Below are 16,792 nucleotides of genomic sequence, written 5' to 3'. Positions count from 1 at the left end.
ATCACTCAGGCCTGCCCACGTGGTCACTCCACCTGGGCGTGCGGTGGTTTCTGAGCAGCTGAGATAATGTCATCCCTGAAGAAAAGCATCCATCACAGCTCTGTCCCTTTGTGCCTTTTCGTCCATACCCTTCTTGCCATCTCTGTCACTTTAATTATTACATGGGCTCTGAGGTCTCCTGACTACATATCGTGGACCTAACATTCTATTTTTTTTGGGGGGGGGGGTGGGGTAGGTAATTAGGTTCATTTATTTATTTATTCTTAGAGGAGGTACTGGGGGTTGAACCCAGGACCTCGTGGAAGCTGAGCATGCGCTCTACCACTGAGCTATACCCTCTCCCCTTTTTTTTTTTTTTTTCCTTTTGGTGGGACCTAACATTCTTTATTCCAGGCAATCCAGACTAAACCTTCCGGACACACTGCCTGGGGAATGGCTGCCTTATTTGGAGTCGTGGGCCACGTGGGCGGTTTTGTCTCAGGCTTCCCTGGCTCATCATCACTTGAGATAATATGTAAATGAATCTCTTTTCTTTATGAAACTTAGGAAACTTCTTCCTTTTTGTTTTTCTTCCCTCTAGTAACCTCTCCCTCCTTTACCAAATAGCGACCTTCACCCTTACAATCAAATGGGGATTTAGTTCGGCTTCTGGAACTGTTCCTTCAAACAGATGCTTCCGTGTGTGTGAGCGCGGGGATGGGGTTGGAGGGCCACTCAGAGCTCTGCGCCCCGCTTACCAAAGCCCACAGCCAGCCCTTTTTTTTTTTTCTTCCTTTTTATTCCCCTTTTTCCCTTTTCCCCCTTTTTTCCTTTTTCCCCCCTTTTCCCCTCTTTCCCTTTTTTCCCCTTTTCTCTCTTTTTCCCCCTTTTCCTTGCTTGTTTTCTCCTTGCCTCGTGGGAAACTGGCAGTCAGCGCCTTTGACTTTTTCTCTCCTTACTACAGATATGCAAGAGCGTAACTGTAGACATACAGAAAGGACATTTTACAGATGTAACAAATAATCAAAATATGTGGGGGAGAGGTGCACATGCTGGCTCTGTAGCTGCATAGTCGGCATGCATTTCTCTCAAGTCACCATGCATTTCTGCCTTTAATGAGGAGGCCTTGGCACCTCTGATGGCACTCAGTTATGTAGTCTCAGCAGTGTTGTAAGAAGAAGAGGGTCAAGGGTATTTTGACTTGCTTTGGATCTACTGTTTCATATTGCGATATTTTAGAGAAACCTGGGTTCTGGCACCAGAATTTCAATCAGCAAAGCCTCTCCATCGCTTTGGGAGTGAGGAAGTGGGAGAAGAGATTTCTGTCGTTCTTAAATCTGTTATTCAACAGCAGCCCAAAGCTTCGTGCATCATAATCGCAGAAAGGAGGTTGAGTCCCCAGGGTGTGTTCCGTGTTCCTTGTGCACCATAATGCTGGCCTCTCCTTGTCAGATCACAGCCCAGAGCTGCTCCAACCAAGAGGAGGCTTAAATTTGGGGTGTGGCATTTTATAGCCAGTGCAGCGGGATTCAGTTAAGTCTTCAGGCAAAAAACAATATATGCTGTCTCCTCAGAAATTAATGGTTGCTTTCAGAGCTTGAAATAGCCTTAGACAGCTTCCCGTGACCATTGCCTTGACCTGAGATGTGATCCCTGCCAATGATTAACTCCCAAGTATGATATTGTAGTTGCATTTTAGTTTGTATTTCAAATACGAGTTGTTGTTACACCATCATCTCTTCTCGTTTGTGTGTTGGTTTTTACTTTATTCCTTTACCTTCATGGCAGTAATTATGTGCTTGGTGTTAGATACTTGTGCCATTTGATACGTGATATTAAGAGACTTCAGAAGAAAAAGTCATCAGCTGTCTTTCTGGGCTGTTCTGGGCATTTTGTACTATATTTATTTTGGACCCAGCGTTTCTTGCCCTTGGTTTCTGATTAGCTGTTCCTCATCCTTGCCGTGGCCTCTCCTCTTGCTTGGAAGCTTTTCAACAGATCTCTGTTTGGATGACTGTTTTGTTTAATAAGTAAACACTATGTCAACCTTAGGAGAGAGTCAAGAGGACAGGATAGAACTCTCCATTAATGCTTCTGGTTCTAAAGCATGGAATTCCTGGAGCAGGGAAGCTGGCTTCTGGTGCACTGATGTCCGGAAGTTATTCCCTGCTGGAGGAGGGAACAGCTTTTGCAAAGGGAAACAGGGACCCTGGGGCATTCTCAAAAGTTTTGGATAATTTGGTGGGACTTAAATGATCTTACTGTTTATAAATGTTTAGAAATTAAAGAACAGATTGTTTGCTTAGAAAAGTGTGCTTTTTGCATCTTCAGGGTCTAACCTGATCTTGCGTGAGGCCTGGCGCAGAGCACCCTCTTCAGGGGCCTTTCACCTGAATTGGGCCTCCTGTGTTGCGGGGGTTGTTAAAAAACCAAGCAGGAAATAAGCAGCCTTCAAGGAGCATCAGGCTTTAAGCATAAAACTTCTCCCAAGGGAAAACAGCAACACCCTTTCCTTGCTTTGTGACCTTCCTGACTCCTGAGAAGGTAGAGCTGAAAGAAAGTCAGTGTGTTATGGCTGATTCTTTGCACCCTTTACCTGGTAGAACACAGCTGAGTCTTGTTATTTGCAGTAGTTAAATTCCCTAAAGTTACTGGAACACTGAGTTGGCACCTGCTGAAGCATTGCCCCGAGGAGACGCACAGAACGAGGTTCCCGTGAGCCTCTCTCCGCGTTTTCTTAACTGACCAATACATAACCTTGTTTCTGTTTAAAGGGACCTTGGTTGATGTTGTTGATTCGTTAGCGTCGAATTCACAATCCACAGCACTGTGATTCATGCCTGAGCTAAGCTTATCTAACACGTGCATTTTCTCTGCAAGGCGCATCACAGCCTTCTTGCACTTGGAAACACTGAGCAGCTCTTCGGCCCCATGCTCGGGGACCATTTTAAACACTGAAATCACCCACAAAGAACACAGAAAAGTGAAAAGCATGGCAGAGGATAAGACCAGAAAAGAACACATATTTGTGTTAAGAGAGTGGACTGAAACAGTCACAGCTGGGACCATGCACACAGATACGCACATGTTTTGCTGATCTGTGCATGGCCGTGAATGACCACAAAGCACCACCAGTACTGATTTGGGGGTTACAGATAAATCTTAGTGAGCGAGCAAATTCACACGTATCTACTATATAGTATAAGCAAAGGAACCCCAGATAGTGTAGCAGGAACCTCAGCCCATCTATACAGTTCATGCATAGATAACCAGTCATTCAAGGTAAAAATGAGTTACAAGTGGGTACTGTGACCGATATCCAGAACACATTTTTAAACAGCTTCATGTAAGATGAAGACCGTCAAGGAGGACTTGCCCGATGAGTCATTCCCGTTGAGGGACAGATGACAATTAACACCTCCGCCACGCGTTGAATGTCTGTAGAGTAGGAGCAATGTCTGTGTATCCTCATGTCCTTGGCCTCATGGGTAATAATGGCCAACACTTAGTGGGTCCACAGCAAGTGAATGAACACTCAGTAGACGAATGAAAGAAAGAGCAAGGAGAAATCTACTTGGTGGCGTCTGACCGTTTATTTCAGGGCACGTTAGGAATCTGATGCATCTTTTCAACTTAGATAATTTCCTGCCCACTGTGTTTACTAAATTAACTCATGTAAATGCTTACTGACTGTCAGAAATAGTAGTGTCTTGGAGTTAGTGTAGCTTGGAAGGGATGGCAGCTGGACCTGCAAAGGGAGCAGGAAGACCACCAGCCAGACTGAGAAAACCGCCGAAGGGCTGGACCTGCGTTGGGCTCCTCCTATCTCGCCGTGGAGCCCGGCTGGCAGGGTTTTTTTTTCTCTAATAGTCCTGCTACCAGCGTCTCTCCACTTCAGTCCCATTCCCACCCTGCTCTTATTAGAAACTTCCCTCTGGAATGTGGGTTGGGTCATCATGGATTGCTTCAAAAACTCCATTCTCCCCATAAGAAACAGTTCAAAACTCCGTGCTGACCTGGCTCCATCCCTGCCGCTCAGACTTGTGTGTCTTACCGTTGCTCTGAAATCCACCGTGAGCCTGAGCTGACCTGGATTCTTCACTGTATCCCAAGCGTGCCTTTTAGGGCTCCTGTCTGTTGGATCGGCTGTCCCCTCTGCCAGCATCGTCTGCTCCTCCTTCCAGCTCTTCCTCTCAGCTTGAGCTCAAGTGACAGCCTCTGTGCTCTGTCTGGGAAGATGCCCATCTCCCCCCAAGTACATACTACAAAAAAGAAGGGTCTGTCATACCCATCTTTTTTTCTTAATTGAAGTATCATTGGTTTACAGTATTGTGTTCATTTCTGGTGCACAGAGATTCAGTTATGCATGTATATATTCTTTTCCTTTATAGGTTATTGCAAGATATTGAATGTAGTTCTCTGTGCTGTACAGTAGGACCTTGTTTATCTATTTTATATATAGTATATATCTGTTAATTTCAAATCCCTTAATTGTCCCTTTTCCTCCCTTTGCCCCTTAGTAACCATAAGTTTATTTTCTGTGTCTGTGAGTCTATTTCTGTTTTACAAATCAGTTCCTTTATGGCACTTTTTTAGCTGCCACATATAAGTGATACCATGTAATATTTGTCTTTCTCTGTCTGACTTCCTTCACTTAGTATGATCATCTCTAGGGCCATCCAATCGTATGTATCTTTGTACACAGCTTCTAGCATGTTAATGTTCAATGTATTTGAAAGAGTGAATGAATCTAAACATTGTCTAGAGGTAGAATGAAGGCTTAAACAAAATCCTTTCAAATGAAAAAGAGAAGCTAGAATATCGGTTTCTACTCAGATATGTAGAGAGCTGTGGCTGTCCTTCTGTTAACTAGCTTTGTCTGTTGTTCAAAGCTGAGCTTTTCTGCTCCGGAAACACCTACCCTGGGCCACACACTCTCTTGCCCCCAATATAAATATCCAGGGACTGGGCTTAATTAAAGTAGAAGCCAGTTAAATTTTATATGAGAGGAAATGACATTCTGTTTCAGATGTTATCTGTTTCAATTATTTCCTGCAGATTAACCATTCATCTTGCCAAATATTTATCGTGAGGCTACTATGTACAAGTAACTGGGCCAGGGCTTTTGAATGTGAAGAGATAAGCAGAACACACGGGCTTTTGTCTACTGGGAGAGGAAGACATGGGAGCACATTTCTGTAAAACAAGATGAAATGTACACTTACTCCAGGTAGTGCTGTGGTCATGTCAATGAGGGAGAGATTATTTGCAACCTGCTCGGTTCCATAGGAGAGCTTGGATTTAACCTGAGCTTTGAAGGGTTCATCTGGGAGTAGGTAGGTATCAGGGCGGACTGAAGGATAGGCTTGGTTAGGGCAGTTCCAAAGAGCAGGAATGGTATGAGCAAAGTCACTGAGGCAGGAAAGGTCAGGGAGCAGCATCACGGACAAGTGCTGCAAGGAGCTTGGGGGCGAAGGTGGAGCATCGTCAAATAAGAATTGGGAAGTACATCATGGTCTGATAGAAATTTTTTTTTAATTGAAGTACAGTCAATTACAATGTGTCAGTCTCTGGTGTATAGCACAATGTCCCAGTCATTTAATAGCAGTTCGTTTGGACTTAATTCTGTGGTCATGAGGAGCCAGGCAGCTTTGTAAAACAAAAGAAGTATAGGATAGTCAGAGCAGCAGCTAAAATTTGCAAGCATTTACTATGTGTTGGGCACTTTTGCTAAATCCTCACCACGACACTTTGAGGTTAGTACTATTGGTATCCCATTTTGGAGATAAAATGGAGAGGCCAGAGAGCTTAAGTAACTTCCCCAGGATCCACCGCAAGTAAGGGGTGGACCTGGGGTTTGAAGCCAGGAAGTTTTATTTAACAACTTGGGTTTTGAATCTGGGATTGAAGAGTAGGCTTCAGGGAGTCTCTGAACTTTTTGCATTGTTTGCAAAGTGTTTAGTCTGTATGAATGTGTGCATTTGTTTAAGAGAAAATCTGTAGCTTTAATCATATAAAAGATATGCCTCATAAAAGGTTAATGAAGACACCAGTAGTTCTCTCTTTTGCTCTCAAAAGTCCCTTCATGTGCTCAGTGCATCATCTGGGGACTTTGTCCTGATGCTGCTTCCTGGGTTGGGAGAAGCAGAACGATTCAGCATCACGCGAAATAAGAGGAGACGTCAAACTAGCTTGTAGGAATTGTTAGTATTATGCGTGGCAAGCTGCTTTTGATTTGTGAGAAACAGAAAATGCGCAGGAAGTTCTTTTGAAAGTCAACGTGAGCTATCCAGGCCTTGAAACTTGTGGTCAGATGAGGACAGAGAGCCTGGCTCTCCACTGGGCAAAAATTATTCTTGCAAATAAATAAATTCCTGAAATTTGAAATGTTTTTGAAAAATGTCGAGATGCTCGTCATCTTTCAGCTGGACCAGTGTTTGTTTATATGGTTAGAGGGACTTAGGGGGAGGATATTTATTAATCCGTGAGACTGAAAAGTCCTTGCAGTCAGTGGTGAATCCAAAGACAGGTCCCAGGATGGTTGAATCCACAGTAAAGAATCTCCTAGTTTATATCGCTTGAGAATCAGATTCATACCTAAGTTTTGTTTAGAGTAAACATTTTAATGCTTTAAATATGTACGTCTTTAAGATTTACTATCACACAGGTACAGCAAATCTAATACTTTATTTAAAACCAGATCTGGATTCCCTGTTTACTGGAATTTTTCTTAACATTTCCCCCAGCTTTGTGGTCTCATTTTCTTTCTGTATCTATCTTATATTTCTATTTTCCTGGACTGTTTGAAAGTATTTAATATATAGCCCCCATCCAGATTTCTCCAACTGTTAAAAAAAATAATCTTTTATCATAGTTTTGTAGATTTAAAGGATTCAGTCAAGGATAATAAATAGCACTTGGATGTCACATCTCTTTAGTCTCTTTTTTAATTTCAATTTACTCTTTTTAATTGAAGTATAGTCAGACTGGTGTACAACATGTTTCAGTCATACATATACGTGCATATATTGGTTTTCATATTCTTTTTCACTATAGGTTACTGCAAGATACTGAATACAGTTCCCTGTGATATACAGAAGAAATTTGGTTTTTTAAATTATTTTATATATAATAGTTAATATTTGCAAATCTCGAACTCCCAATTTATCCCTTCACACCCCCTTTCCCCCCTGGTAAACATAGGTTTGTTTACTTTGATTTAGTCTCTTTTTTGAACTGTCTTGTCTCCCTGCCTTTTTTTTTTTTTTGTATTTCATGACATTAACATGTTTGAAAAGTCAAGACAGTTGTCTAGAAGTGAGTTTTTCAATATGGGTTCATCCGGCTGTTGGTTTCCTAGTGGTTAGTTTCAGATTAACTGTCGCTAGCAAGAATTCACTGCTTCTCTTCAGAAGGTCCAGGATGGCGTTCAGGCTAAATTTAATCACCTGATTAAGTTGGTGTTCACTGGACCTCTCCCTTGTGAGGATACCAAGCCCCTTAATAACTAATAAGTAATCCGCAGGATAATTCTTGGGGACCATGTGCATCCCTTGTTCCCCAACAGTCAGGCACTCACCTAATGGTTTTAGCTTTCACCTTTGATCCTTAAGTGAATCAGTTATTACACTGGTGGTTGCAGGATGGTACTAGCTGAATTTTTGAAGTCACTTTCCTGGAGAAAGATTCTCCTTTTCATCCTCATCCCTGGGGAACATCTAGGCCCCAAAGACAGATGACAGAAGAGTTGATGAAAGAGAAACTCGTAAACAAATATCCAAACATATATTAATATTTAAAGATGTCTGAAGTGTTTCCTTTCGTGAGTGGGCGTACAGGAAAGTTCTAGGAGAAAGAGAGGAGTAGGGGAAGTCTTTTAGCTTCGGGTGTTTGTTCTTAAAATAATAAATCTTTATTGGTACAGATGAGGAAAAACAAAAGTACATGGCCATTCTGATTTCCTTCTAGGCTGGGAGAGTTCAATAATACAGAGATGAAGTTTCATTCGACAGCCGCAGTCTGAAAAGATATTTGACATTTGCCCCACCCCCACCCCTGTTTGAAAATCCTCAGTAGTTCTTTATAAAGCATGTTAGATTAAAATCAAATGGGCATCAAAACCATGAAATTCCTAGGAAAAGTGGGATAATAAACAGAAGATGTTGAGAAAGGGGATTTCTTGACCTAAGCTTATAATTCTTCGGGGGATTTATCCTAGCTTTTATACCTACCCCGGCCCTTGCCTGGCTCACTCAGGGACTCTGTATTATCTGATGGGGATCTCATTTCACTTCTGAAAGCAGAGTGTTGTTCTCTTTGTTGGGGTAGTGAGGGGGTGGGTGGCAGGAAAAGACTGAGCTGAGCCGTGCAATATAAAACCCCCATCCATCCTGAGATAAGGGAGTACCCTGCAGGCAACATCAGCTCTCCCACTTGCAGTTCTTAATGAAAAGACTTGTTTTTGAAGCCCGTCACTGTCCCTCCTTCCTAAACAAATGTGTTCTTAGGTATCGGGGTACTTATCAGGTATTCTCTGTGAATGCATTTATAATTTACTTTGTTTCTTTTCATTGTTTTGTAAGAGGATTTTGGACACTGTTTTTGTGACCAGGTAGACCTGGACCCGTGCATCCTTTCCCGCCATGAATTTTCACATTATGTTCTTCAAGTCTGGAAAGATAATTTGCCCCTGTTTTGCTGGTATGGGATGATCACACACGTTTTTCTCTCCCTGGGATCTTGCAGAGTAAGAAACTGAAGAAGCGTGGGGTGGTCTATGAAATGTACATTAGCTTCTCCCAATTCTGTGTTTGGAGATAGCTGAATACTCCTTACGTTTGTTGATAATGTCTCACGCTGCATGCTGGCCTACACTACGGTGTTGTTATAGACTCCAGAATATAAATCTGTAAGACAAAACCTCACTAATTCAAGCACCTGACCCTTAAGGGATTCAAGGTTGAGCAGTTGACTTAAAGGGATGATTTTCGTTTTGAGTCTCAAAGCAGTGGATGCCCAAATTTACTGGTTAATTAGATTAGTATGTGCCCTACAAGTGCAATCAGCAAAGCCAGTGCCTCTCCATGACCACTCCCAGTTTGCTCTCAGTCCTTCGGACATGGAGTGGCTTCCTCCAACCCCAGCCTTGCGCATATGATGCAGCAGAGAACCTCGTCCTAGCTTGGCGTGTAGTTAAGAGCTTCATAGCATATTTTACACTCTAATAAATGAGGAGGTACTGAAATATTTCCTACTTTTAAACATTTTGACTTACTTTCTAAGATGTAGCAATAACAACTCTAAAGAATGTTTAGAATTCCAAATCTTTACAAAGAATATTTATTATAAAGGCTTGTAAAGTGCATTGCTTGAATTGTAGAGGTGGATTCCTACTTGTCAAACAGGTTTATACAACACTGAAAAATAAACGCAGGTGTGTCAGAAATCTTCCTAATGAACAGGGCTTCTTACTCAGTGTGGGCAATCTCAACGTAGTTTGTTTTGGGTGAGTTCGTAGAGGTTGACTTAATTACTAGAGGAAGAATTGAACTAACAAGACTGGTTACAAGTGCCGTGACAGCAGGAGATGTCATCTCTTAGGTGTACCATAATGTCTAGTCTAACGCAACAGTAAGATTCCATCTATATTTATTGAATTAAAATTTCAAACCATTTGCTAAGTTCCTCTGATCTTGGGTTTCTCAGTCTGTAGGTCGGCACCTCGCTTGACCTTTCACAGCTTGCCATTTTCTCTTCTTCCTGTCTCCTCCCACCCCCTCCTCTTCTGCTCTTAGTCCTGCTGGCCAGGAACTTTTGACATAAGGAGTAGCAGCTCTAAGCTGGTGTATTTCATTTCTTAAAAAATTATGTAGGAATAAAGTCAAAGATACAGGATATATTCAAATCATTAAAAAAATTATATAGAGACAGAGAGACCACTCTGTACGAGACAGTGTATTAGGGTCTTGGAGTGAAAAGGAACTAAGAACTTATTCTTGCCCTCAATGGGTTAAAATTATCATATAAGGAGAGCTGAAAAGTGCAAATCATGGTGTGAGGGTGGCTGGGTTGAGGCTGAGGGATAGCTTAAGTGAAGTTGCAACTTCACCTGGAAGGATCAGTGTTGGCCTCATAGTAACCCTAGGATGAGTTCCCCAGGCTGTGGGGGACTTGAGAAGGCACTGGGGAGAATTCTCTAGGGAATGGAGAAAGTAATTCCTACGTTGGTGTGTTGGCTTCTCTCAGAAGCAAGACTGTTCTGTTGGGAAATTTGATGAATACAGATTCAGAGAAGATCTGGAGAAGGAAAGGGCAAGGCATCGTGCATGCCAGGAGATGTGGTGGATCTGCGCTGGATTGGGAAGGAGGTGCAAAGGTTGCATCTGGAAGGCAGTGAATGAAAGTCATGGAATAGGTAGAGTAATGGGACCAAAGTCTCGGTGAAGTCAAAGAGCTCTCCTGAAGGTGGAGGAAGGCGTTGGAGTGAGCTAGTCAAATGGGAAGAAGTTCTCAGAGAGGTGGATAAAGTGAGGAATCTGGCTGTGCAGAGACGCAGGGTGTGGCCATCAGCATAAGAAGGTCCCAGTCTTTGATTTCTCCCTTCCCGTTGTACTGTCTGTCCTCGGGCGGTATCATCCTCGGTGTCTCTCACGTATAACCAGCCAAGACTGCACACTTGAACCCCACACCAGTTTATCCAGCAGCTGAAACTAACCACATGTGTAACTCAAGCAACCTCATATGTGAAATCTTTTAAAATCAGCCTCCCCATGTTGAATTGATTATCCTTTACTCCTCATTATGTACAATGTACAAACTGTTACCGCCCCGGAACCCTTTATAGTCCTATGTTTACCTGGCATTCTGTCTTAAACAGTAAGCCACCTGAGTGCAAAGATTGAGTTTGTTTTCGGGTTTTTTTCCTGTAAGCTCAGAAACTATCTTTGCATTCCTGTGTGCTAAATATTTGTGGAAGGAAGGAAAAAAGAGAGAGGAGGGAAGAGATAAAGGAATTAAATTGAGGAAAGGCAAGAATTTGAGACTAAAAGGATCATGTGAACTCTGAAGGTCATGTAGGATGGTAGCCAAAGCTGAAGAAAGAGGGCTCCTGGGTGAACCTGGCCGTGCATGAGGAGGAGGGTGGTGGTACTGGGGAGGTGGGTTGATAACAATAAGAGGGAAAGGTCAAGGTGAGAAGGGTGAGCACAGCCTTCCTCACAGAAGTTGACATTTATAGGAAAGTTTAGTGACAATTGCCAGGTAATTTCAGAAGGTGCAGTGGGGAATGGGTGGGAAAGGACTTGACTGAGTCAAGATCTGCTGAAACCCATAACTTTCTGTGAGTATTGCTTCTGTGTGGGAAATATTTCAATGAGAATTGACTCTTAAACTCTCATTCATGGATGTTTCTTGGATCACGGCTCCTGGGGAATATCCTCAGGAGAATGAATAAGAGGAACTACAACAATAATAATGTTTATCAGCTGCTTGTGTTGTTCATCACTCCTCACAACAACGTGATGCCGTACGTGTTACTGTCTTCCCCATCGCAGGAGTCAGGGAAGTTAGGCTTAGAGAGGCTAAGTAGCGTTCGTAGTCCTCACATTCGTCCGAAGTGGGGGCTACTTGTTCTAGCCAAGGCAAGGCATGCTAGAACCAGCCAGGTCTTAAAGGAACATCCGATCCCACCTCCTGAACTCCTGAACTTAGCTTGCTGAAGGACTCAGCACCCTCTGCCGCTTGCTCGAGCCCTGCTAGTTCACGTTCAACCCAAACCATGCTGCCATGTTGGGAATTTGATGGGCTGTCCTACTGCCTTCTGAAAATGGGGGTTTGAGTTAATGATAACATAGGTTAAAATACGTAAAATGAAATAGGGTGAAATACAGTCAGAAGTGGGGAGAGGAGAGGAAAAAGAATGCCTTCCAGTTAGGAAGAGAAGAATCCTGGAAGTTCCCAGAGAAATAATTTCCATCTTCTGGACAACACATATCCTTTCAGCCCGAGTCAGGATCATGAGTTGGGAGAGGAAGGCATGGAAAAGAAGAATCTGTGTTTTGCTTATTGGGGGTGAAAAATAGCTCCCGGGAACTGGAGAATAGGGGCCGTCAAAAAGTTTAAAAGTCTGGCGATACGGGATGTCCTAATTTGAGGGGTTCTTGAGGTCGGATTCTCTTGCTTCTGTGAGAAAACCTTGTCTTTTGTGGCAGCTGACGGGGGCTCTCCGTGGCCTTCTTGGGGTGCCCTCTCCTCACGTTTGAGGAGACTTGCTGCCTTAGCCAGCAGAAGACCCACCCCAAGTGCAGACAGGAGAGGGCTCGTGTGCAGGAGGCAGTGTCCTCCTCCTCTGGTGGACCTGCCGAGACTGGGCCTGGGGAGGACGTCCCTGCAGTTCTGGTCCTCTGGCTGCCGGTTGCCTGGCCTATTATCTGCCAAGAAAATGAACGTTAGATACGTGGAACCTGACAACAGTGGTGTCAGTATTTATCCATTCATGGAACTCAAATCCTTTAACCAAAAATAACCCAACTGTATATGCAGAGTCTCAATACTCACTAATGCTGAAACACACGCAGAGTGTATTTTGGTCATAATTGTTGGCCTTACTTTACTTTCCTGCCCTCTTCTCTCCCTTAGAGCTCCTTGGCATTGTGCCTTCAACTCCACCCTGACCCTTCCTTTGCCGTCAGCCCTTCTCCCACTCCCAGCCACGTCAGACACCCAGGGAGCCAGCCCTGCTTCATGGCAGGGAGCGATGCTCCGTGTGTTCCCGCCTGGCCCCGCCACCAGGCCTGGCCCCTGCTTCCCGGCGAGGTGTCTCTGTGCTCACCTCAGCAAGCTCGTGTCTCCCAGGCCTTGGAGGAGTCTGTGGAGACTGGATGACATCTTCCTTCTCTGCTGGGTTGAACGTGGCCAAGTCTTGACAAGTGTCATCTTCTCGATGACTGACCTGAGCCATACCTGGAGGGGAGCTGCTGGGCAGCTGGGCCTCTTCCTCCCGCGCAGATTCAGGAAACAGAGAGTCATCATCTTCGTCCTCTTTCTGGTTCTCGAGAAATTCCTCGAGCTTTTGCACAAGACCATCCAGTTTGCTGCGGGTCAGTGGTGTCTTCTCTTTGGGACACTTGTCTGTCCACTGATTGTCTCCTCTTGGGTCCCAGTTAGCCATCGAGTCTGAATTGTCAGAGGCCATGTCCACATCCCAGGCCAGGGTGATGCTTAGCTTGCAGAACTGCTCTGGGTCATCCTGTGTCTGGTCTCGCCTCCGCAGGAGTCTCCCTGTGTTTTCAGTCCGCCATGTTCCTTGGAGAGGAGGGACAAGGTGACCTGAAGGGCCCTCAGGAGGTGTGTCTTCACTGGAGATGGTGTTTTCATAGGAGAAGTTGTCCTCACAGGGGAAATAGCCCACAGAGACACTCAGGCTTGATTCAGAGCTGCTGGAGAATGAGGGCACCATGGCATTCCAAGGCGCAAATCGCAGGTCTCCCTCGTCCCAGCGATCTTCAAAAGAAAGGAAAAATAGGTAGGATTGGGAAAAAGAAGAGATAATCATGGTACTTGTGAATAGAACTGTCTCACTCTAATAGAAGTTCATCCTCTCTTTCAGTCTCCAAAGGACAAAAGAGGCAGCCCTCTCCATTTAAAAACCTGTTTCAACTTGACACAACATTGTAAAATGGCTATAACTCAATAAAAAAAAAAGTAAAAAAAAAACCAACCCTGATTCTGTTTATAACCCCCTTGACTAAGCGTCTTCTCCAGATGCTTCATATCACCTGTTACTACAATTGAAAGAACTTGTATTATAAAAGGAAAAATGATCACTGCATAACATTTGAAAAACATAAAAGTGTAAAAATGAAAATAAATATGCCTGTGATCCCACTGCCCAGAGATAACGATAACCATCATGAAGACATTTTGGTGGATTTGCTTATAACCTTTTTTTCTTCATAAGTAATTACGTGTATACACATGTATTCATTCACACATATATGTAGATATGGAAGTCACACCAGTTAAAACTGAGATTATTATATTTTATGGCACAATCTACAATAAACATATATATGGCCATTCTGCCATTTTAAACCACTTTCTTATTAATGACCGTTAGGTGGTTATTGTTTTTAACAGATAAATCTGCAGTAAACCCCTTGTTAGTAGATCTTTGTGTCTCTCTTTATATTTCTATACGTGGGTTCAGTGGATCAAAGATCACCAATGTATTAAAGGCTCTTAATAGTTGACACCAGATTGCTTCCCAGAAAGATTATAGCCGTTTAAGTGCCCATCCTCCCATCCTCTGATAGCACTTCTTAGCGCAGGTTTTTCTATGATGCCCCAGGGAGTAGCTGGCAGGGAGGCTGAGGGTAAGAACATACGCACGCACATGCTGTGGTCTCTGTAATGCTCTGCTCTGGTGGCTGCCCACGTGAAAGAGGTGTTGCCAACTCCTGAGCCATAAAAAAAAATCCTTCAGATCCTGCGTCTCAGTGGCTAAATGTCCAACTGCCAGAAGTCTGTGTTCTGGGACCGTTGGTAACCACGGCAACACAAGGACCCTGGTTACTGAGAGAAACAAGAGATAGAAAGCTTCAGGAGCCAGCCTCTTGCTCCCCAGATGACCTGTACTCATGCCATCCCAGCAGACGAGGGTCCCTCTCGAGGGCAGAAGGACATTCAGCGGGGTATTTGTTTCCCTCTTGTCGCATGGGTGTCTAGGATGGTTCCTGTCTTGAGGGAATTTAGAGCCTGTTTGCTGAGATGGACGTTAGCAGCCTGTTACAGGACAGAATGGTAAGTGCGGCAACAGAACTTAAAAGGGACGTTGTGGGAGAACCGGAGGCACCGCATGCAGCCAGGGCAGAGGTTGGGGAGGAGGGGGTGTCAAGAAAAGCCTCTCAGAGACCACCTCTGATCTGAGGGTTTAAGGGGGTGAGGAAGTTAGTGAGGTGAAATGGGGGAAGTTTTGAGGGAGGGGTCCTTCCAAGCAGAGGGGACACCCAAGCCAGGACCCCCAGGTGAGAAACAGCCAGGTGTGTGTGGAGATCAAGCATGAGGGATGCGGGGTCAGTGAGGTCATGGAAGAGCTCCCACCCCTGTTAGGGAACTTGGATTGTTCCTGTAAGCCTGTACTTGGATGGTGGCTTCACGTGTCAGACTCAAAGTGTATTGAAATACTTGACATGATTGAGACAAATGGGACAAAGCTTCCAGCGGACTTGGCAGCCTGAGTGCTGTGGGCTGGCGTTCATGAAGACAGAATCTGTAGGTCTGCACTGGGTGGAAGAATGAGTGGCAGGAGAGGAGGTGGGGATGGTGAACATAGACTCTAGAAATGTCTGAATGAGCAAGTGCGAGGAGGAGACGGAGTCAAGGTTAGTTACTGCATCCCCCACCCCAAATAAAAAAGAGGTACATGGTCAGAGAATTTCAAAATCTAAAAGGTTGGCTTCTTTTGGAGAGAGTAAGGGTGGGATCTGTGGCATGGGCAGGGGGCTTGGTTGTAGTAAAAGGAGTGTATTATTTCCTGGTATTAGAAGGAAAAAAAGTAAAGATGGATGTGGACGGGTTTGGAGGAGTGCGTGGTTGAGGACCTGCATTTTCTTCTTTGAGTTTCCCAGCGAGGCTCCTGCTTTATTCCTAGACTGTCCGCCTTGTCCGGCAGTTCTGTTCCCTGGATCTCTGTCCCTGGTCGTGTTTCCTTGTTCCCAATGTTACCTCCCTTGACAGCCTCGTCTGTAACATGAGGCTCCTTGGTTTGTCTAGAATTGGAGCTTGGTTTTTCCTTGTCTTCTTCCTCTAGGCGTCCCTCCCGCTCACCATGCCCTGCCACCTCCCAGGCCGCCCTGCCCCTCCCTTCCCAATGGCATCATGAAATTAGGTGGAGATTGGTCAGGTCTCTGTGGTTGCTTTGTAGGCGGAGGTAATAAATCTTTCATTGTCTGTTTCCAAATATGCAGTTCTGAGGACAAATGTGAGTCGTTGCGTAGGATTGAAGGTTCTCGGTTGCATAGACTAAACAAAAAATAACCTTTTCTAAGAGCAAAATCATCTTGGCAAACGTAGTTACGGCAACCGCCAGCTGGTCTAACCTGCAGGCCAATGGGATACTGTTTCTTTGTCAGTTCAGTTATTCTCAGGAAGGGAGTAGGACTTTCGCTCAGAGTTTCCAAGGAATAGAGTGTATGTGTGCTTTGAAAAAGCATGGTCTTAAATTAACATTGCTTAGATTTCTTTCGGTCACTTTTTTAAATTTCAAGTTTTAAATAGCATTAGAAGAAATCATACGGTTTTTATATTTATCCAAAAAGAGGCATGAATTTAAGCGCACACACACACACACACACACACACACACACGAAAAGGGAAAAAGCCAAGAAACACTGGTTGATTTAACCTCAACTCACTGAAATCTTAAAGATCTTTTTCAAATATTTTTCTGTCTTTATTTCCATTTAACAGGATTGCATTTAAAGTTTGCTGTGACTCTCAGGCTTTTTGCTGTTGTACTGATTGAATTTTGAGGTTCTGCTAAGTAGGATTGTTTCAGATGAGTCTGTCGCAGGAGTTATGACGGCCACAGCACGATGGAAGAAGTCGGCAGAGCTGGAGCTGAGGAGAAACCATATCCCAGCTGAGGCCACCTGGCAAGTGGCCACAGACCGCCCACAATTCCCCAGGGTGACTGGGGACCTAGATTAATCCAGGGGGTGCAAGTCAGGAGCAACATACTCCTTAGCATTTATTGAGCACTTACTGCATACCAGGTCCAGTTCTAAGCACTTTACGTGCATTTATTGTTTAACTT

General features: G+C 44.1%; 2 protein-coding genes across 12 annotated transcripts in view; one reads left to right on the top strand and one right to left on the bottom strand.

Moving 5' to 3' along the window:
• Positions 1-16,792, top strand: part of PPFIBP1 (PPFIA binding protein 1) — a 152,864-nt gene that overhangs the window by 57,086 nt on the left and 78,986 nt on the right. The window contains exon 1 of one of the 9 annotated variants that reach the window (XM_072954727.1): positions 14,760-14,778. The exons of the other annotated variants lie outside the window; for them this stretch is intronic. The gene's annotated coding sequence lies outside the window, so the exon portion shown is untranslated. Of the gene's footprint in view, positions 1-14,759; positions 14,779-16,792 lie in introns of those variants that run through there. 9 annotated transcript variants of the gene reach the window in all.
• On the bottom strand, positions 11,908-14,632 carry C34H12orf71 (chromosome 34 C12orf71 homolog). Of its 3 annotated transcripts, none has more exons than XM_072954736.1 (3): positions 14,368-14,632; positions 12,809-13,479; positions 11,908-12,407 (listed from the first exon to the last, which is right to left on the bottom strand). In XM_072954736.1, exons 1-3 carry the CDS (start codon positions 14,615-14,617, stop codon positions 12,096-12,098), a joined length of 1,233 nt encoding a protein of 410 aa, XP_072810837.1. In that variant the 5' UTR covers positions 14,618-14,632; the 3' UTR covers positions 11,908-12,095. The 3 variants fall into 3 exon arrangements, with proteins under 3 accessions (XP_072810837.1, XP_006200079.2, XP_072810838.1); XM_006200017.3 differs by having other exon boundaries at positions 14,372-14,522; XM_072954737.1 differs by having other exon boundaries at positions 14,364-14,448.

Source organism: Vicugna pacos, chromosome 34 (genome assembly GCF_048564905.1).
Source record: "Vicugna pacos chromosome 34, VicPac4, whole genome shotgun sequence".
Taxonomy (NCBI): Eukaryota; Metazoa; Chordata; class Mammalia; order Artiodactyla; family Camelidae; genus Vicugna; species Vicugna pacos.
Note: the sequence above shows the minus strand (reverse complement) of the source record. Positions and strands in the feature narration are given on the sequence as shown.

Coding starts and splice junctions, on each gene's coding strand:
- C34H12orf71 (XM_072954736.1), bottom strand. CDS start 14,617: ATGAGTACAGGTCATCTGGGGAGCAAGAGGCTGGCTCCTGAAGCTTTC. Junction 13,480..14,367: donor ACAGAGACCACAGCATGTGC/GTGCGTATGTTC, acceptor TTTCTTTTGAAG/ATCGCTGGGACGAGGGAGAC. Junction 12,408..12,808: donor GGAGACACGAGCTTGCTGAG/GTGAGCACAGAG, acceptor TTTTCTTGGCAG/ATAATAGGCCAGGCAACCGG.